Source organism: Delphinapterus leucas, chromosome 17 (genome assembly GCF_059928025.1).
Source record: "Delphinapterus leucas isolate spDelLeu-1000000601 "Yukka" chromosome 17, BTC_Dleu_Yukka2, whole genome shotgun sequence".
In the NCBI taxonomy this organism is placed as follows: Eukaryota; Metazoa; Chordata; class Mammalia; order Artiodactyla; family Monodontidae; genus Delphinapterus; species Delphinapterus leucas.
Window position 1 is genome coordinate 64,188,349 of NC_143145.1, and position 22,504 is coordinate 64,210,852.

The 22,504-nt window shown below is 34.8% G+C and overlaps 1 protein-coding gene across 1 annotated transcript; it reads right to left on the minus strand.

Moving 5' to 3' along the window:
• Window positions 1-401: 401 nt before the first annotated feature.
• Window positions 402-16,287, minus strand: PKIA (cAMP-dependent protein kinase inhibitor alpha). The gene is made up of 2 exons (XM_089899029.1): window positions 7,828-16,287; window positions 402-4,654 (listed from the first exon to the last, which is right to left on the minus strand). The coding sequence occupies exons 1-2, from the start codon at window positions 7,976-7,978 to the stop codon at window positions 4,575-4,577; spliced, it is 231 nt and encodes a 76-aa protein (XP_089755155.1). The 5' UTR covers window positions 7,979-16,287; the 3' UTR covers window positions 402-4,574.
• Between the last annotated feature and the right edge of the window lie 6,217 nt (window positions 16,288-22,504).

Consider the following 22,504-nt stretch of genomic DNA (forward strand, 5'->3'; position numbering starts at 1 on the left):
TCCTGGACTAGACACATGCAAAACATTTACAAGAAGAGACACGAGAGGCTAATGCAAACTGGTCGCACTGTTTGCTAGTATTTTGTCCCAAATCCCTATGTAGTGTTTTATCCTCATGACCTGAGTAAGAAGAACTTAAAGATCTACATCCTTTTTGCCTCTTTGGCTTAAGTCCTTCCCTGGATCCAGGCTGAGTGCTATTTGATGCTTGTTTTCTCCTGAGCCCTGCCTTGGTCTCTGCTTGGTCTTTACTGCCTGTATGTGGTAACCGTAACATTTTGAAAAGAGAGCAACACACTAAGATAAAAAAAAGTTAAACTGTTTGCTCCTCTATTCTAAGATGTTATCCTTAATATAGTAAAACCCTGTGTGTCTGTGAGCACTCCTTTTTGTTGATTCATTTTAGTTTTTCAGTGAACAGGTTGGGTGCATCAGGAAGCCTTGTACTTCTTCTAGATAAGTGGTTCTCAAGTTGTGGAGGTGAGGGTAGGAGGAAAAAAAAAAAGATATGAAAGTATCTCAGGGAATGTTTCCAAGGGGAAGAGACTGCTCATATCTCTGTGTGTGCAGGGGGAGGAGGGAGCATTGTAAAAACTTTCAGGGGGTACTGATAAACACCTATCTTTCTTCTGACTGAAAAATCACTGTCCTACAGGTGAGCAGGTAAGAAGACAGGAGTGATATTGGAGTTTAATATTTGAGAGGTGGGATGGCTCTAGTAGGTGATAAAGTCCAGGACGTGGGCTACCAGGGTGGAATGGAGGTGAAAAGTTTTGGAGTAGAGGCCAGGAAAAATGAGGCTGGAATGCTGGGTATGTCCACCACAGGGTGGCTGAGCTTTGGCTTTCTCCTTTATTACCTGCAACACTTTCCCAAGCATCAAGTACATAGTGTATGTTCAATAAATACTCTTAATAGACTGTGTACATTTCAGAAAAATGTATTACTTTTAATATCAATTATGTGAGCATGCAACATTGCTAAATACAAAAGTCATACAAGCTCACAAATGACTTCAGAGACTGCCACTTGCAATTAAAGAACAATTTAGGCCCTATAAAGACATCATAAACATAGATCCGTTCCTGTTTTCACTTGATGACTATACATTTTCACCCTATTACTACTGGTTTCACTCAGAAACTCTATTGCCCACAGTTACATTTCTTTACCCCTTAATGCTTCTCTGAAGAGAAACAGCCATTATCAGTCATCTTCTAAAATGGTGTATTTCCACTGTGCCCGAGTAAGACTCAAGTGTTGGGCATTTACAGTACACAGCTCTGGGGTGAAAGGCCTAAAAATTGGAGGCTGCCTGTCTATTATCTGTTGGAAAAACATTTCTATGAATTTATGATATCAATATGTCAGCATAGGATACTTACAATTGATAAAAGGTAAATTTGAAAAGTTTACACTTGTTGCAAATAAGTTGAAAAATGGAAAATTTCGATTTCTAGTTAATTAAACAAAATGAGTAGCATGGAACATAAAAAGTCTGAACCGTGCTAAGTTTACAGACTCCATGTCAGAAAAAATGTCTTCTGGGAAGCATAACACGAAAAAATAAGTTGACATTAAATTTATTACTATTATTTTTTAGATAAAAGTGCTACTCACATATGTGTCATTGCTCATCTAGGTAACCTTGAGAAAAACAATTGCCCTTTCTGGGACTCAGTTTCCTCCTCTAAAATATGGAGGCTGATTCAGTCCATCTCTAAAAGTTCCCTTCCAGATAAACATGCTCTGTAACTGGCTTCAACTTTAGGGTGCATGCAGTAGAAAGCTCCCTGGAGACAGATAAACAGTTTCAAATTTTATTCATCATTTATTAGCTTTTCAAGCTTGTAAAAGTTATACTTTATTGAGCCTTAATTTCCTTATTTATGAAATGGAATAACGCTACCTCTTTAATTGAATTGTTTGTGGATTAAATGGGATAATATGTGCTGTGAAGTGAATAGCATAAAGTCAGTTGGTTAACAGGAATTCAATGTGTATTATCAAATCAGTGTCTTAGTTTTCTACTCTTTCCTTCTCTCCTTAAAAATTCAATTCCTTGTATGTTACTGACTTGCAAATAAAAGATATGATAAAATTTGGAAGATATCATGAACTTTTGCTGAGCAACATTTGTAGGATGTGAATGTTTTGGAAAGCTATTTTTTATTTTCTGGCTTGGGAAAACCTCTGGATTTGAATATAGCAGACAAAGTAGCAGTAAGAGGTCAAAAATAATTCAAAAGCTCCATATGACTTCACAATTTAGCAACCATTATATATTCAAAGACAGGCATGATACCACATGCATTAATAATAGTATATCACACAGGAATATAAATACTCCACATATACTCAGCACTAGTCCTAAACTTTACAAAATCACATGAAATCAGTTTGGAATTCCACAATTTTAAGGATGAAGAGAACTTTACCTAGAATCACAAGAAAGCTATGAGGATAATAAATAAGGATATTAAAAAGTGATTGTATGGGTTGGATGTGCTAAATAGACTAGCAGAAATTGTCTAAAATAGCCCCAGGAACCTCTTTTCCCACTTGTGAGTCTATTAATAGGTGGATTTGTTTGAACGTTAACTGGACATTTTGGATCCTACTGGGTTAAGCAGAAGGAAGTACTCTAAAATTTAATCTTTCCTATTGTCTCAATGACTCACAGTTAACATTTTTTCTAGTAATATGTGATTGAGGACCATGTGATACCCATGCCCTTATTCCACTCATTCAAAAAGTACTGTAAAGGGAGATGAGGGCAGACTTACCTTTCATCCTTTATGTAACTACAAAGGAGGGCTGAGTTCCTGGTATGTCCGTATAGATTATCTGTTGAAATGCTGCTTAACCTCCTTCACATGGGATTGTATCTAAGACCTCAAGGACCGTTAAGTGGGGTCTTTATTGCAAAGGGTCTTCCTGTCGCCTGCCATTTGTCCAGTAATTCATGAGCCATTGGCATATTACTGGTGCCTTATATATTACCACTGAGAAATGATTTCATAATACTGACCCGTGAGATTACACAGTTCATAGAAACTTTCCATACAAGAACCACGATGTCAAAACACAGCAGAGGTCACTAACAGTATTAATGAGGATTTTGTCAGCTTCTAATGATGATTATTATTGTATCAGAATGGAATTCACACTAATTATTAGTAAAAGTTTACAAACATTAGAAAGTGCATAATAACATTTGGATCTGATAGGGCTGAAAAAAGACATGAAAAACACAACACAAGGGCTTTACTTTTGTGATTGGTGTCCACATGATTGCAAGATCATTTTCTACGTCTTTTGCTGCTCCGTGGAGATAAGCTGTCCTCCAAATTTTAATAGTATCATACAGCACTGTGATAAATTTGATTCCATAGAAGAAAATATTTCCCATGCTTAGTATTATCTTGTATTCTCTTTCCCACCTCCCCAATTCTCAGAAATCCTCATAATTGGAAATAAAAATATTCGTTGGAAAAAGTTCTCCACTTGGGAATAAGACAAAATTTGCAGTTTGAATTCTGGTCTGTGTAGACACCAAACAGACTGAATTCAGGTAATATTCACATTAATGGATATTTTCAAACGCCTGTATAATAAGCAAAGGAGTCTTGATGAATCTGTTAGACTTAATTCATCAGCTGTGCATTAAGGGGAAAGATTAAGTTTTAAAAAAGGTGTGTTCTCAGGGCTTCCCTGGTGGCGCAGTGGTTGGGAGTCGGCCTGCGGGTGCAAGGGACACGGGTTCGTGCCCCGGTTCTCTGCGAAGAGCCCACATGCTGCGGAGCGGTTGGGCCCGTGAGCCATGGCCGCTGGGCATGCGCGTCCAGAACCTGTACCCCGCAACGAGAGAGGCCGCAGCGGTGGGAGGCCCGCGTACTGCAAAAGAAAAAAAAAAAAAAATGTGGGTTCTATCCTGTGCACACCACCACACGATGGAGCAGAACTTTTAGGCAGCCCTTTTAAAAATGAGTAGTATAAAAATTCACAGTAACGTACATCATTTTTGTTTTTCATAAGCAATCAAAGAAGGGGGCAGTGCTGAGCATCTATATTGTATAATACAAAACAGTGTAAATAACACAGCAGGAACACACAGATACATAATGCTAAAAACAGTGCTTTCTGGATGGTTCTTTTACTGGGTGAATACTTGGGCCAGAGATATTTAAACTCTGGGGTTCAACCAACCCTTTGCGATTAGACACAATTAAATCCTCTGACATTGTGAGGGGCCAGATGCTACAGGAAGAATCATCACCTAGGTCAGTGCTACTCTCTACAAGCATTTAATCATATGGTCAAGTGAAAGGATCCGTACAAAAATGACATCCAAACACAAGCCACATGATTTCAACCATTGCTGATGCCAGAGGTAGAGAAAAGTCTGTCTGCAGCCACAGCCTCTGCCCCCATTTTTAACATAACAAGCAGGTTCCTGCAATGCAGCACAGCCATTTTCTTTTTCCCCTTTTCACTCTTGGAAATAAATGCATTCCAGCCAGGCCTGGAGATTTGAGACATTGTCAGGTGTTGATGAAGATCAAAGTGGGGTGTTAACTTTCAGATTTTGCTGCTTCTCCCTGGGCTTCCCCACTTTGTTCTGTTGAATTTCGCTGTGCATCTTCTTCACCTTCTGTTAGAGACATAAAAAAGGATAAAGGCAAAATAAAAATGATTGCTTATATTTACTGACTCTCAGTATATCATATTGGAAATTTCAGAAATACTCAAGTCTGAAATTCTCATAGAGACAAGTATATTTTCTTGGTAATCAATTCCCCATCAAGAAAACAGCTTAAGTGTTTCAAGGGCTAATTCTGGTTCTGGAAGAGCATGGCTCAAAAACAAAATAATAACTGCATTTTTAGAATGGTTAGTGATGCTCTATGCTTCTGATAAATAGCTGGGAAATCTCATGGCCAGGTCATGGCATGACACTTGTACTTTCATAAGTTGCAGAAATCAGAAGTAGGGAACAAGTTTACCTTTTGATGCCTGACTATCTTATATTAAGAAATATTTTAAAATTACATTTTACATTATTCTGAACACTTGATGATAACCTAGCTGACTTCTCATAGGTTTAATTAATTTAAATTAAAAGCAACAGTGGAAGGACATTATGTCAGCTGGTTAGTCCCTTGTCAAATAGTTATGATGGCCTCTGGCCTGCCCTTACAGAACATATGTACAAATCCAATAAAACCACTTTCATAACTGTACCCTTAGCAACAATCTCAGCCATAGCAACACTAAAATTAAACAATGCTTTATCTCCATATTAGGTCACTTTACCTGGGTGCAAGCTGCAGGCAACTCTTGATTCAAAGATTCAAATATTTGCATGTGTTAGCTTGTTACTAAGCGACCAATATGGCTTAGTGGACAAAATATTTGGGTGTGTTGCAATAATGTGTGTTATATTAATTTTTGCTAAGAGTTTATTACCATAATTCAAATTAATTGAGGTAAGTAGGCTGTCCATTATTTAGATGGAAATGTTGAAGGTAATTTCTCCTTTACGCTTAACAAGTACACACAAGACACCTCACCGTGCACCATACTTTAGGGAAATTAAAAGCAGTTTTTCCACATAAAAATCATATTCTGTTCTAAAGGTGTTCCAAGAATATCATGATGCATTATATAGAATTTTCATGTACTATCTTCACTATTAGAGAAATGAATAAGCCCCCAAGGTATGCAGATGGCCTGAATCTGAGATGTGTAGCATGAAATGAGAACTCGATAAATAGGAGAAGCTCTGTCAACCAAAGGAATGAAGTTATATTAGGGCAGATGCAAGACAGTAGAATATTAAGGATGAAAGTGACTGCATAAATACAAGATGAGGATCTTGACTCCCATGGGGCTTGGGACTTTCTAGGCATCCAGGGATACTCCTCAGGGCTCAGAATAATGCTGCAAACACAGAGCTGTGGCTAAATAGATGCTTGCTAACAAGTCAAGATAAACATGGGACAACAATATTGTTGAGCATAAACTTAAATAGAAGCTGAAATACTCAGGAATTACAAAGGAAGTGCCGTGCTATTCTCAGCTAGTGATATTTAATTTGCCATTGTACAGTTGTCTTTATTTTTTATGTTTTAGACTTTTGATTGTACAGTTATTACTTTTAGTTCTTTGTACTTAGAATAATAAATAAAGTCAGTGCTGTTTATACTTTTCCTTATTCTGGATTTTGTGATTTGAAGAGAAACAGAAAATTCTTTCAGGGCCTACAGAATTGCAATTAACATGTAGAAATATTTGAAAAAGAATACATCTGGAAGCATAAAGATATTTGAATTATTTTAAATTATTTAATTATAACATATTAATATCAAATATAAAATTATTAATATAAAATGTCAACCTATTTAAATTTTAACATAGTCTAATAGACTATGTTGAGAGACTATAGTCTCTTGTATAAGAAAGGTCTTGAGGTTAATGGGTCTTAATTTCAGTGAAAACAAAAAAAGAAGAAATTAAACTACACTATGAATAAAAATGTCCTCATAGTAAGAGTGGCTAAAATTAATGCAGATTATTTAAAATAGAGTATTCATATAAAACACAAATTTTATGAAAAAGATTAGTAAATTCTCAAAGATTGCAGAAAAATTATATTTACTTACTTCATGCCACCAAATTGGAATAATTCCCTATAGCCTTTCTCAGAGCTATTTTGAAAATTAACTCCTGGTAGTAACAGAGAAACAACAAAATCTAAACTATACAACAGTCTATATACTCCATGGAAGTGATTATTAAAGTTTTATTTTCAACCTGAGTTTTAAAAGACCAATCTATGACCTGCTGACCTGTAGTCATTGAATAAAGTTCTGTCAGTAGGTATTTTAAGGTAATGTTGCTGAGCTATTTCATTAACATATATATATACTCTGACTCAGTTTTCCAATAACTGGAAGGCTTTGCCATGAAAATTCTAATAGCAAAGAATTATCAAGCTGTTACCAAGAGTCAGAAACTGACCAGTGTTTTTCACATATATAACACTGTGGTTCCTTAATTGTGAACTCCTTTTTACTTTTAAAGATTATTTTTTGCACAAGTGTTTTTCAGGGAAATACATTCAGCTTTGATATTTGCAAAAGCTATGGATGGAAGAGCCATCAGGGGTTTCAGCACTTTGTACTTTGACATGTCAAGCTTATTTTACTTTTTCATTGGTAAAGTTAGATTTGGTGGGTAGGAGTTAGAGGCCCAGTAGTTAAGACAAATTTTTCAAACTCAGTCTATCATGAAAGGAAAACTGAAAGAACTTCTTACCTAACACTTATTTATGTAATAGACTATTTTACTTCCATTCTCAAGAAAAATGGTCCTGGAGACCCTTTTATTTTGAAATGGTTCTTGGAATCGAGATCTGTCAGACTCATCTGTGAATCTTGTTAAATATCTAATGCTATTAAATGTTACAGGTGGCCAAACTGTCAAAGGTAGGAGCTCCAACTTTGTTAAATGTTCTACATAAGATATTTCAGAGCTTTTATAGAGATTAGGATTAAATAAAAAAAAAAACTCATGTGTTTTATTGATGGCATTAGTAAAATCAGATTAAGGATTCTGCATTTGAGTGGGAAACCCTGTAAGGTGCAGTCATTGAAAACAGAGTGGGAGTGATTAAGAGATTAGTACCTGCCTTTTATCTTGCCTTAGACTGTTTATAACTTTCTATTATGTTACTTTCAAAGGTGTTTTTTCATGACTTAATCCTACTTAGCGAAGTGCTGCAAATCATTCCATGTTCATAGAGATGGATGTCAAACGACTCACCTGTCTTGTTGATATCAAGACCTGCTAATTTCAAGGCTAATTCATTGCTGTTACCACTTGCAGAGGAAACCAGGATATCATGTATTGCATTTCTTCTACCCGTTCTTCCTGAAGCAATAAAATCTGCATATGTAGTTTCCACATCAGTCATTGCTAACAAATATCCACATAGCAGGAGCTACAAAACAGAGAAAAATTAATAGGTAAATGTAATGTTGGTCAATAGTAAACATTTAACAAAGATACTTGTTAAATTACTGACCTATAATATGGATGTGAAATAACTGTCTTGCTTACATGTCCACAAAGCAAGTAATGCTTTGATTCTTGATCAAGGGTCAGGGAACATTTTTTCTAAAGGGCCTGATAGTAAATATTTTAGGCTTTGAGGGTATATAGTCTTTATCCAACTACTCAACTCTATGGTTGTAGGACAAAAGTACTCAAAGAGAACACATTAAATAAAAGTAATAAACTAAACTTATAAAAATAGGCATAAGGCCAGATTTGGCCTGCGTGCCATAGTTTGTGGACACCCAATTTAGATCATAAAATTCTCCTTCTCTAATACCATTTTAGTCAGTCTTCAACTCCAGAAAGAAGAACTTGAGCTCAGTAGCATACCAAAGTGGTGGGAGGTGGAGTGGAAGTGCTCCATCCTAGACATGAGCAGTAAGCAAGGGCATTGTCTGCAGAGAACCTAAGAACAATAATGAAATTGACCAAAATCCAGTTTGCTTTTCATTATCATCATGCACCAGCAATTCTAAACAATGCCAGTGACCAAATACCGATCCCAGTCCAGGAGCACAGCTCCCTTGTTGCTTACTTGGTAAGTCATTCCTTGGGAGGAATAATAATCTTTCTTGACTGAAACTTTGAAATAAAATCTTCAAAATTACAAAGGACTCAATGAAAGTGAGTTTCCCCAAACAGATCTGGTAACACACATACTTAATTAAAGACTTAATGAAGAAAATATTTTCAAGGTAGAATATGAGATACATGTAATAACAAAACATCATCAAATGTATATCTTTCATTTCTTTTTTTTTACATCTTTATTGGAATATAATTGCTTTACAATGATGTGTTAGTTTCTGCTTTATAACAAAGTGAATCAGTTATACATATACATATGTTCCCATATCTCTTCCCTCTTGCGACTCCCTCCCTCCCACCCTCCCTATCCCACCCCTCTAGGTGGTCACAAAGCACTGAGTTGATCTCCCTGTGCTATGTGGCTGCTTCCCACTAGCTATCTATTTTACTTTTGGTAGTGTATATATGTCCATGCCTCTCTCTCGCTTTGTCACAACTTACCCTTCCCCCTCCCCATATCCTCAAGTCCATTCTCTAGTAGGTCTGTGTTTTTATTCCTATCTTACCCCTAGGTTCTTCATGACATTTTTTTTTCTTTGATTCCATATATATGTGTTAGCATACAGTATTTGTCTTTCTCTTTCTGACTTACTTCACTCTGTATGACAGACTCTAGGTCCATCCACCTCACTACAAATAACTCAAATTCACTTCTTTATATGGCTGAGTAATATTCCACTGTATATGTGTGCCACATCTTCTTTATCCATTCATCCGATGATGGACACTTAGGTTGTTTCCATCTCCTGGCTATTGTAAATAGAGCTGCAATGAACATTTTGGTACATGACTCTTTTTGAATTATGGTTTCCTCGGGGTATATGCCCAGTAGTGGGATTGCTGGGTCATATGGTAGTTCTATTTGTAGTTTTTTAAGGAACCTCCATACTGTTCTCCATAGTGGCTGTACCAATTCACATTCCCACCAGCAGTGCAAGAAGGTTCCCTTTTCTCCACACCCTCTCCAGCATTTATTGTTTCTAGATTTTTTGATGATGGCCATTCTGACCAGCGTGAGATGATATCTCATTGTAGTTTTGATTTGCATTTCTCTAATGATTAATGATGTTGAGCATTCTTTCACGTGTTTGTTGGCAGTCTGTATATCTTCTTTGGAGAAATGTCGATTTAGGTCTTCTGCCCATTTTTGGATTGGGTTGTTTGATTTTTTGTTATTGAGCTGCATGAGCTGCTTGTAAATTTTGGAGATTAATCCTTTGTCAGTTGCTTCATGTGCAAATATTTTCTCCCATTCTGAGGGAGAAAAATGTAAATCTTTCATTTCTTTTTCTATGTTAAAAACTCATATTCTTTCCTGAAGGTCAAAAGAGGCATGAATACTAAGATATGAATAATGAATTTCTGTTGGATTGATTTTGTTTAAACAGGACTTTAAAGTAACACAATTTCCCTCCTATTCCTAAACATTCCAATTACATTTTTTTTTTAAACATCTTTATTGGGGTATAATTGCTTTACAATGGTGTCTTAGTTTCTGCTTTATAACAAAGTGAATCAGTTATACATATACATATGTTCGCATATCTCTTCCCTCTTGCGTCTCCCTCCCTCCCACCCTCCCTATCCCACCCCTCCAGGCGGTCACAAAGCACCCAGCTGATCTCCCTGTGCTATGCAGCTGCTTCCCACTAGCTATCTACCTTAAGTTTGTTAGTGTATATATGCCCATGCCTCTCTCTCGCCCTGTCACAGCTCACCCTTCCCCCTCCCCATATCCTCAAGTCCATTCTCCAGTAGGTCTGTGTCTTTATTCCTGTCTTACCCATTCCAATTACGTTTTACTATAGTTTAAGATTAAAAACTCATGCCAATAGTTAAGAGAGAGGAGTCTTTTCAAAATATATGAAATGTGGAAGAAGCAAAAATGGTAGAACCCATACACTATCATGGACATGCACACTGTCACTCTGAAATAAATTGATGCCACTTACAGTGAAATCCAGGATGGCCATCAGTAGCACTTTCCTTAAAGCTTAGTTCTTCTCCCAGTGCATAATGAGGGAGCTATTAATTTAATCTGGGGAAAACTTTTATACTCCCTCTTCTGTAAGAGGAAGCCAAAAGAGGAAAGAGGGAGGAATAGCACAATACAAGTTTTGAAATAGGAAATATATGAATACTGCATGCTTTACTGTGACTATATTATTGTTACAATCACTCGACTATATCCATCATTCTTTTTCATGGGAATATGATTTAATGGTTGTTACCATGTTACTTAAAATTTCCAAATGCTCCTCAAAAGATCCTGGATTTAGTCCTGCCCCTGACAATGGGTCATGGAGTGACAGAAAATCACTTGACCTCCTGGCCTTCCATTTTCTAATAAGTAAAGCAGGACAGCTGGACGACATAATCATTAATGGCACTTTAAGTGAAAGTGTAAAAACAATGATCACTCAAAACTATATCATTTCTAGAATCTTGAATTTGGAAATTCCCTTCTGTGACCATAACCACCAATTTTTTTCTTTTCCTCTTACTCATAATGAATCTGTTCTTCACACTGGTCATATCTTTAATTACTTTAACCCTTTTTGTTTTAGTTTCCTCTAGGCCCAGTCTGGATCAATTGCCCACCATTTCGTGTAGCTTCTCATTAGCATCAAGAAGTCCCTTTGGTCTACCGTCACCTTGACTTTCCTAAGCTTCACCTGGAAAACAGCACGGTACACTTTCTCTGATCTCATTACTGGGTGGATAAGTGTTACCAAAAAAGTCATAAAATTGTGCCAATTGGCTCAACTAAACATTTTTACTCTATTATTAGTATACACTCTGAGTTGAACGGAAATTCTTTTGTTCACCTCTATTTGACTCTTCTGTATGGCTTCTCTCTGTGGGAAGGATTCCAAACCCTTTGTAGTCCACACAACCAGACACTACCTGCCTTAAGAGATGACTTTGCATCTTCCTTCTTGGGGAAGATATAGGACATCTGCTGCAAGTTCTCTTACATTTCTCCCTATCAAATACATTTCTCTGTAAATCACTATTGTTTCTTTTCTAGATGAACTGGCTGCTTTCTTTTTAAGGCATGCTATTGATTCTATTTCCTATTACCTCCTGTAGGACCTTTCTCCATCCATTTTTTTCTCAATAATTTGAGTCTTCTTTCTCCTCTGGATTTCTCCGTCAAGTTTATAAGCATGTTCAAGTCTTCCCTTACTAAAAAAAAAATGAACCAACCATTCAACCAAATACCCATTCCTCGACCTTCATAAATCTTTGCACTACCTTCTCTTTCCTTCATTAAACTTCTCAGTAGGGTTCAACTACTTTTATTTTCTCACTTTCCTTGAACCAACCTTTAGAATTTTTCTATTCCATTTCTATTCCATTTATATAGTATGTTTTACAGAGACTACTTTCATATAGATCACTGAAATGATCTGTATTAACATTAAGTGACCGCTTAGTGTTAAATGTTCTTGTGAGTGTCTATCCTGTTTGAGCTCACATGACGCTGCCAGTTACATTCTCCTTGAAACTCTCCCCTAGCATATATTAAAAGTTATAGAGGTAAAATAATTATAAGAATCAGACTTTCCTGTATTTGAATCTAGACTTTCCATTTACTTGTTATGCTATGTCTAATCCCTCTGTACTCAGTTCTTTATCTATAAATTGTGATAAATATACTTAATTCTCAAGATTATGAGAATTTACTTGGATTATGTATCTCAAGAGACTAACACAGTGTTTGGCACATGGTGGGTAAGTACTGATTTAAAAAAAAAAAAACTGTCACTTCCTTAGCTTTCATGATCCCTTACTATCCTGGTTCCATCCCATTTGACCTTTGTAATTTTTACAGACTTCCCTCTCTAGGGTCACCTTTAGAAATCAGAGCACATTTTGTAGGAATTTAGAATCAGTCATTGACCTTCTTTACTTTCTTACTTGAATAACTCATCTAATCCCAATGCTTCTAATTCCTCACTAGGGATGATACAAACATCTGCACCTGCTATTTAGAATGTTCTCCCAAGGTCCTCACACACAAGAGCAACTGCCTGCTGAACAGGGACTTCCACTTGGTTTTGCACAAACATTTCAACTTCAATAAAACAAAGTAAGACAACAACAGAACACATAAATAGAGAAGACTGGCTTCATTAATGCGCTGTGTTGGGGCATATTTTGACTTATTCCTCTCACTTGATATCCATGTCTAATCATCTACCAGGTCACGTTGGTTTCTATCTGACGTCACTCATATTTACTCTCTGTAAAACACAGAAAAGGCTCTTACCAGGGTTACTGCTGAGTTCTCCCACAATCTGAAAAGAACCCACTTTTGCTGCTTTAACTTTAACCACTCACTCTCATACTTGGTACGCTACAGAAAAATGCACAGTGTTTTCCCAGAGCTTCTCTGATGGTGCATTTGCTCAAGTCTGTTATTCAACCTGGAATGCCTTCTCCTGACAAACTTGCTTGTTGAAATGGATTTAGCCCTCAAAATTCAGCCAATGCCATCTTCTCTTTGTCTTCTTTCCCCTATCTCTTCACCTAGCGCTCCCACAGGCCTTGATTTGTGCCCGTACAGGGCGTTAAAATTCTAACTGGCATCATGGTTGCCTCTCCTTCTAGACAGATCACAAGTTCTGACAAGACAGGAAATGCATTTTGTTAATATTTTAACTACATAGAATTCCTAGTAGAGCCTTTTGCACATAATCAGTGCTGAATAAAAGTATGTTGACTAGAACTGAACAATGAGGAAGAAATACATTAATCACCTTTCATCAGTAGCCACAGAGAATTTCCCTATCCCTGGGTTATACTAAATCACCAAATCCTAAAACTCTGGAAGGTTTTATAGGTGGAAAATCTGAGGACCAGATAGTTCAAGTGATCTGCCCATCTTCACATAGTTAATTAATTAAGTGGTTGGAATGAAGGTCTTCAAATCCCAGTCCACTCTTTCTGTTTTACCAGGTTGCCTGTCTGTGAGTAAGCTACGAATTTGCATAAAGTTTTTGACCTTGAAGTAATTTGGTGCTATTATAATGATATTTTCATTACCTACTCCACTACCATTAACCAATGCAGTACTTAGTTTCTATGTTACTTTAAAGATTTAGAATTGGATATCTTTAACGATTTCTTTCTATGGTCACATTTTGAAATAAGGGCACATTTTGTGGAAATTTAGAATCAGTCATTGACCTTCTTATATCTATCAAATATATCTGATAAAAAGGTGAAGTAGGTTACAGGAATAAGCTCATCTCAAAGTCATTGTTATTGTCTTTCATTCTTAGTCTCTTTATGGCTTTTGAAAACATAGGCTTTAAAAATAGCACAACTGCTATTATTTCTCATCTGATAACAATGTTATGAAGTAGGCAAAAATATCCTCATTTTCATTTGAAGAAAATAAGTCAGAGATGTTAAGTGACTGCTAAATAACACACGGAACTATGACTTGAACCCAGGTCTGTGGGTTTTGCATAAAGAACACTGTATTTTGCAATAAAGTTCCTTGTTTTTTGCCATTATCATTTTTAAAAATGTAGACTGCCATAATAATACTCGTGTATGTGGGAGTTTACATCTAATTCACTTTGCTGATAATAGTTTTAAGAAGATTTGAAATATCAGAGTGAGACAGAAAAAAGTGGTGACATTTTCCATGAGAAGATATGAATTAAAAGGAGTACTGCATTATGATTTGTATATCTGGGAATGTTAATTTCTGTGATGGTGGTAATTCTATTTATAAGAGGGGAACCAAAAATTTAATTTGAATTTCCATTTAGGGTATTCCTAAGTAATGAGCACATGGAAGAAGAAACAGGGTTATGAGAGATGTATGTGTATACTGTGTTCACCTTTGAAATGTGTGTATCTAGATTTCAATTGGATTTAGTGAAAGACAATAATGAGAATTGTGAGGATAGATTATTCTGTAAACTCCTTTTCTTCTTAAGCATTTATGAAATATACTTGCTAGATTGATGTGCATCTTATTGTAAACCTCTAAAGTAACATAGAAAGTACTGGGCATTCAATTATGGTAGCCATTATAATTATTATTATAATAGTTATTATTATAAAGTAGTATTTCACTTTTATTAGATTTGTTTTCTCCAGACAATAAACTTACTTTTCAGTAAAAAGAACGATAGCTGACAAATAGCGCATATTTAAATACATAATTACATTTTGAAACAAAACATATACATGTTATAAACTCTGTATCTTTTTCTCTCTCTCCATGATTATACTTCCTTAATGAATTCCCATTAGGTGCTCAAAAACAGTAATTTTTACATGCATGGCAGCTATGTTTTTTTCCTTTCAGCTAAACATCTTGACACAGCTTTTCAATTTATTGATATGACTACCAGAGATTGGAAATAACTTTTACACCAATATAATCACTGTATAATGGCTTGTAGTTAGCTTAGAAATTCTGGGCAAACTGTTGCCAAATGACTATGGCTGACAGATGTTCACCCAAAAGTGACAAAAGTCAAAAAAAAAGTCTAGTAAGTGTCAGCAGCTGGCAGAGATTTAATAGAGTAGCACTTAGCACACATTCTGGCCTTATGCAAAATAAACTAATCAGAATAAAACTTGGAAAAATTTACCAAAAGTGGGCTTTGACTCTTCACTAAAGCTTCCTATTTATGTTGCTATAATTAGAATTTTCTAGACATGACAAAATGGTAGTATTGGATATAACCAAGATAATATGGTGCTATTTTTTGTATCTAGTTATATACAAGAGCTAATTATACTAATATTCAAAGTCTGATTAGAGGGAGGAAAAGACATTTTATTATTTAAGTACTGTACTATTTAAAATTAGATTAAATTTTAAAGCATAAATTTCTAAATATTGATATCTAAAAATCCAATCAAAATCCATGACTAAGAAATAACCTTGCTTTCTTTTTCCCCTTCCTAAAAAAGTCTCACTTTCTCCCTCTTTAACAAAGGAAACAGTATATTGGTATTCTAAAATTGTTTTGTTTGTATTATGGATTTCTAAACTGAGATTCATAATTTGTGTTGGTCTTTCCCTTATTTATGCCCTTTATCTTTTTAAATATCATTTACACAAATTGAGAGGATAAACCAGATTTCACCCTAGCATAATTTATAGATTTAGATAGACTGCAAGAGGCTAGAAAAAGTATGTACTTACGTCTCCTGTATTAAACAAATTGAAGTGTCCGCATAGATGTATTCTAAAAGAAGTTGAGTCTATGAAGCTGCTTAAATGATTTTTATAGTGACATTGAGTCATGAGCCAAATGGTGACTGGATAACATGCTAATTTTACTCCTGTAAATGGGGACACATGAAAATGAGACTCACAGACTTGGAAGAAAGAATGGAGAGAATGTCATCAGCAGGCACTGAAGTCTTCTCTCTAATATAAATGGTATGATTTTTTTAAAAAGAGAAGGAAAATTCTTCCTCTACCATTATTACAAATGCAGTTACATGACTTCTCCATTGTTACTTTATGAAATCATGTGAAGTTTGATAAAAGTCATTGAGTAGTTTCCTATGTGCTAAGACTTGGTCTACATTAGTGTTTCTGAAACGTTTTGGCCTCAGATATCCATTACATTTTCAAAAATTACTGAGAACCCGAATGAGATTTTGTTTATATAGTTATATCTGCCAATATTTACCCTATGTGAAATTAAGACTGTAAATTTTAAATATTTATTAATTCACTTAAAATATAAATAAAAAGCCCATTATGTTTCAGTAAATAATATATTTTTAGTGAAATGAAATATATATTCCAAAGCCAAAATAAAATAGCGACCAGAATGGCATTGTTTTACATTTTGAAATTTTCTGGCTTAGTTTTGCAAATGTCTGGCTTAATAAAAGATACCTGGTTTCTCATATCTGCTTCTGCATTCAATGTCTCAATATGTTGTTTCAGTTGAAGTATATGAAGAAAATCTGGCCTCACACAGATTTCTTTGTTGGAAAAGTGAGGAGAATTTTAATAGCTTTTTCAGATAATTATGGATTTTTAAATTTTGCAATGTGGAATCTAAAACCATATCAATATGCTTCCCTTACTGTTTTATTAAAATCTATTGTCTACTTTGCAACTTAAATGGATCTTTTGCCCATGTGTATTTTTAAAATATCAGGTATTGGTCATTTGGAAAAATATTGGTTCACTAGGTTATGCAAAATTTCCAAATAGTAGCTTATTTCATTATACAATATCACATTTGTTAGTAATGCCACCTATCTCAACAGAAAATTCTTTAAGAATTGAGAAACTGACAAGTTCACAGGGGCCGATAATAAGTTTTCCAAAATTGTAATTTTTATTTGAAAGCTCAGATTTTATCATTGGCAACAGATACAGTTGGATTTTGCTTCTCTTGAAGTGACAAGCTCACTTTGTTCATTTTCAAGAAAATCTCTGCCAAATATCCAAGTTTGAAAAAAACAGTTTGCTTGTCAGTTGTTCTTTCAAGTAAAAATGGTGATTCATGAGAAAAGTGGCTAATTTAGCTCTCAACCCAAGCAGTCACACAAGTACTTACTTGAGACAACCATGCAGTTTGGTACATCTTCACTGACTTACCATTTCATCACACAGAGTATTAAAAAGACCTCTACTCAAGGGTCAAGATTTGACAAAATTAGTATATTTTTACTCCTTAATCAAGTACATTCTTAGGTACATCTTGCATTTTAAAAATATTAACTCTGAGTGTGTGGCAGTGAAGAATACCAGGCTTACTAGTAGTTTGCTGCTACTGACTTGATTCATGCTAAGGTGTCAGCAGTTTTCCCCACCATGCTTTTGCACCATTAGTGCAAATGGCAGCCATGTGAAAAAAGGTAAATAGCATCAGTATTATTATGAAAATTATTTTAAACTTGTGAATCCACTGAAAGTATCTCAGGGAATGACTGAAAGGGTCATTGGGGACATGCAGGAGTTGGGGGACCAAATTTTGAGAACTGTTGATCTACACAGTAACAGGAAGCTATCCGACAAACACTACGGATTAGAGAAGGGAACCCTTTTGTAAAGAACTTAACTAAGCAAGTTTTTGATTCCTAAAATATTCTGGAAATAATCAGCTATTTCCATGCTAAGTACAATACTATCTATCTTTTTCTCTTTTCTTTTCCTGCATAAGAATATTACTTATTTATCTAATTCAGGCTTACAAACAATCTAATAGCTTATTTCTAAGAACAACCCCCCAATCTCACAAATCAGAGGGCTTCAAATTAAGTCTCATGAGACAGGACAGGGTGCCAGAACTTGATGCTACCTTAGTTCCCCTTTTCCTTGAATTGGGCTATATTCTAGTCACATTTTGGAGTAAGTGACAACAAAGAAGAAATCAAGAACCATACCCTGTTAATAACAACAATTTGAAAATTTCCACAGAAGTCTCCTCTGTTAAGGCATAATTATAAATCCTGCGCCAGATCATGACACTGCATGCTCTAGAATACCATTTGGTATAATGGGACACGTATTGTCCTTTAGAAGAGTTTGGATAGTGTTCTATCAAAAGCACACTTAAAAAAAGTAATCTCAGAATCACAGAATGATGCCAACACATATTAACTCTGTGAAGTCAAACCCTCTTTTGTTCTAAATCCAAGGCATTGACTTTTTAAATCACAAAATACTGCTAGAATAAATTTTGCCTAATATGAGAAAAAATAGGCTGTCTTTGATGGTTTTCACAGTAAGTTTTTGACTAATACTACTAGAAATAATAACCCATCTACATTTGTTGGGGGGAGTTCGTCACTTCTTCCCTGATTTTCAGTGTATAATAAAAATCCTCAAGTTCAAAAATGTCCAACATTTGATACTAATGGTTATTCTTCTCAATCTTCTATTCATCAGTTCATCTCTGATCCCCAGTAATGTGATAATTGTGATCCTTATGCCTTCATTCAAGATTATATATATTTTTTTCCTTGTTTTGACATGGGCACATTTTCATATTGTTTTTGTAAATTCATGACCTAGTCAATTGTATTATTACTTAACTTCTTCTCTGAAACTTCCTTTAGCCCAGATTCAAATCCTTTTTTTTTCTTTCCACAGTGCTTAACAAATCAAAACTTTTTGATTTGTTAAGCCTAAAATGTTATAAAGCCTAAAAATGTTATAAAGCCAGAAGCACAGGCTATCTTAAGAAAATATTTTCACTGTCTAATTAGGCAACAAGTAACCTCAAAACTATTCATAAATTCCTTTGCTGAACTCTGGCTGACCCGTTCACCATCCTTAAAAACAGCAATTTCTTCATTTTTTTGTGTTTCTTAAGTCTCACTTGTATTTCATCTTCTTTCACTCCATAGAAAATCTTGCCTAATGAATTTATGGAGAATGTCAAGGTCATCCTACATAAATTCCTTCAATTGCTGTTTCTTTATCATCACATCAAAATTGCCATCTTTTTATTTGAGTCCTTTTGCCACATTAATGCCTGACTGGTGCTCTTGATTCTATCTTCTCTCCTATTATTTTTCCTTCAATTCTGCCTTGTGCTTCTGGAGTCTTTCTTTTCCCTGCTTCTCCAATGCCTATAAAATTATTTACATATTACCTGTTATAAAATATATTTCATCTTTTAGCTCTGTTCTTTTTGTCACTCACCTTTTACTTTCATTTACTCTCAAACTTACAGAAAAAGAGGTAGATACTAATTTTCCTGCATCCTTTACAATGCTTTATTTTTAATTCCTTTGCAATTTAACTTACATATCTATCAATTTACCAGAATTGTTTTCTCAGAGAAAAACCATTACAGATTAATCACAAAATTCAATAGGCTTTTCACAGTAACCATCTATATCAAATTGTGTACAACATTTTACGTTGCTATTCCTCTCTTCCGGAAACATCTTTCTCCCTTGGCTCTGATAGTTACTGTACTCTTGATTCCCTCATAATCTTCTTATATTTCTTTTTGCCCTTTCCCTCACTTAACTATTAAATAATATATTTTCTCTCTTTTGTTCTTTATGTTCTGTTTGGTAATCCCATTTACCCCAATTGTCTTAATTTCCAACTGTTTATAGACGGCTATGAAATCTATAATTTGGGGGCCTGATATTTTTCTGAAGCGTAGCTTGGGAATTTTTACTGCCTATTGGATATTCCCCCATGTTTGTCCTTAAAATCTCAAATTCAGTAAGTTCAAATGGAATCTCTTTGCTGCATCTCTACCTCCACCCCCAAACTATTTATTATCCTTATTATTTTAGTGTATATTACTACTATTTTCTTAGGTATCCATGATATTAATAGAAATCTTAGAATTGTGTTCAATTACTTCCATCTCACTAATTCTTCCCATCTAATCAATTCTCAAACCTCATTGTTTTACCATTCAATGCTTCTTCAGTATTCTTCATTTCCGTTCTTTGTCTGGTCACTCCCTTCATCATCTTTTTCTTGACTATTGCAATTATAGGCTAACTACTTACTTATCTGAACTTATTCTTTTCCAAGTTACCCTTTACACTTTCGCCAGAATTAACTGTATTAAACATAAAATACTCAAAAATCTTCAGTGGTTCCTGGGAACCCTCAAAACACAGTTGTAACTTTATTTGCATGGCCCTCAGAATGTGAACCCAACCTAATTTACTAGCTTTTTTCCCTATACTATCTCTCCCATGTATACTAAGTTAGATCATAGCAAACACTTGCTATATCTCTGGTGTTCTCTTATTGGTCTTCTCATGATGTTTTTCTCAACCTGGAGTGAACTTCTCTCCCAAGAACAACAAAATTCTCATCTTTCAAACCCAGTTTATAAGCTACAGCACCTCCCCATCTCCAGGTAAAATAAATAACTTTATTATAATATTTATTTAATTTGGCATGCAAGAATTAATTATTTTCATGTTGCTCTTCTTCCTATATTATATATTCCTTGAGATCTGGGTCTTTGATTTTTGAGTCCCCTCAGAATGCTTGGCACAGGATTTTGTATGTTGTTCTTACATCTGAAAAAATGTATATTGTAGATTTATTTTTAATCATCATACTCAAGATCCTTATTGGTAAAGTAAATCTGTCAATGTTATCCCATTGTCAATAGTAAAAGTATTGATAGCTCAGAAAGCATGTTTCTTTATTCTTATTCATTTCATTTTCCTGTCTCATAATACTTATCATCAATATAAAGAGGTGAATTGTAATTATTTCCTCTAATACACTTTTTCTTCTGTGCATTCTTAATTATGACAGAAGATTTTTTAAAAATAACAGCAATGAAAAGCACTCTAGAATTCCAAGTAATCTATCCTATTTTCACTTTATGGAAGGTTACCTCTTTTTAAGTTTTTTATAAAATATATATGACTAAAGTAGCGAATTAATGCATGGAATGATTTGTTCTGTCCTTCTTTTGTTAAGGCATTTTACATCATTTATTTAATATTTCAAAAGGTTTATAAATCATTTATTAGCTAATCTTTGCAGCATCCCTGCTGACACAGTCAATTAGCTGAAGAAGTACTGCTGGTTGGCAACTGACAAGTAATATTACTTGCACATTACAGATGAAGAAACGAAAGCAGAGAGAGGTTAATCGACTTGACCATGTCTTACACAGTGAGTGGTAGTACTGATGTCAGAATGGGGACCTGGGGTTATTCACATCAAAACCACAAAAGCATTAAGAGTCCAGAGCTGGTGCTGTTCTTTATTATATTATACTTTCTAAATCCTTTGTTTAATCTCCTTTTCTGGCTCTCTATGAGTCCAAGGAGGAAAGATACTTTTAAAATCTATACCTTCTCATTAAACTAAGACTATTTTTTTCTACATCCAATAAATATTTAGTTTTTGCAAGGACGTTAGAACATCGACACATTTCTTCTCAAAATAACTCATTATTAACTTTTCCATCTTTAAAAGCACGATGAAAGATCAAATCAATCTCAGTAATATTTTCTGGTCTGGTCTAAGTTGTAATAATGACCATAATAACATAACAGTTATTGTTTACTAATTATTTATCAATAATAACAAAAATATCAAGTATTTGCCAGATACGACACTAAGAAGTTTATGTGAATTGTATAGTTTAAATTCATCAACAAATTTATCAAAGAGGAATGTTCATTATCTCCGTTTTAAAGATGGAATATTAAATGTTTAGAAATATTGTCATGAAACTGATAGGTGATTTAACCACTTACAAAACCAGTTGCCATTTTCCAACATTCATTTTGGAACATACTATACTTAATTTTTTGTTGATGGTTTGTCATCCCTATTTTTTTTTTAATATGTAAGTAGTTCACATACTGTGGTGTTGAGACATTACTGTGTAGGGTGATACTTTATTGACATCCCTACAGAACCTGGCTTTTTAATACTATCATCTCATATACATCATATTAATTGACACTGCAATTTCTTCCTTGATTTGTATATTTTTTTCTACAAACACTTTGCATTCCAACTTCCACGTATCTGATCTACTCAACCATGTGATGGTCTTCATCTTCAGACATCTTGCTGTCTGGGCTGTTCAACCCTGTGACAGTAACAACACACTCACTAGGGACTAGGAGTTTGAGAAGCACTTAGAAAATTGTTTGACACCTGAAAAACATGGCTCCAGAATATGAAAAAAAGATCTGCAAAATTGAGATAAAAACTTGTGTCATTAATATTTTCAACTAATATTACTACAACAGCAATGTTACTCAGCTTTCATATAGTTATCTATAAATTATATTGGATATGTGACTTGGGCACATTTTAATGCATTTG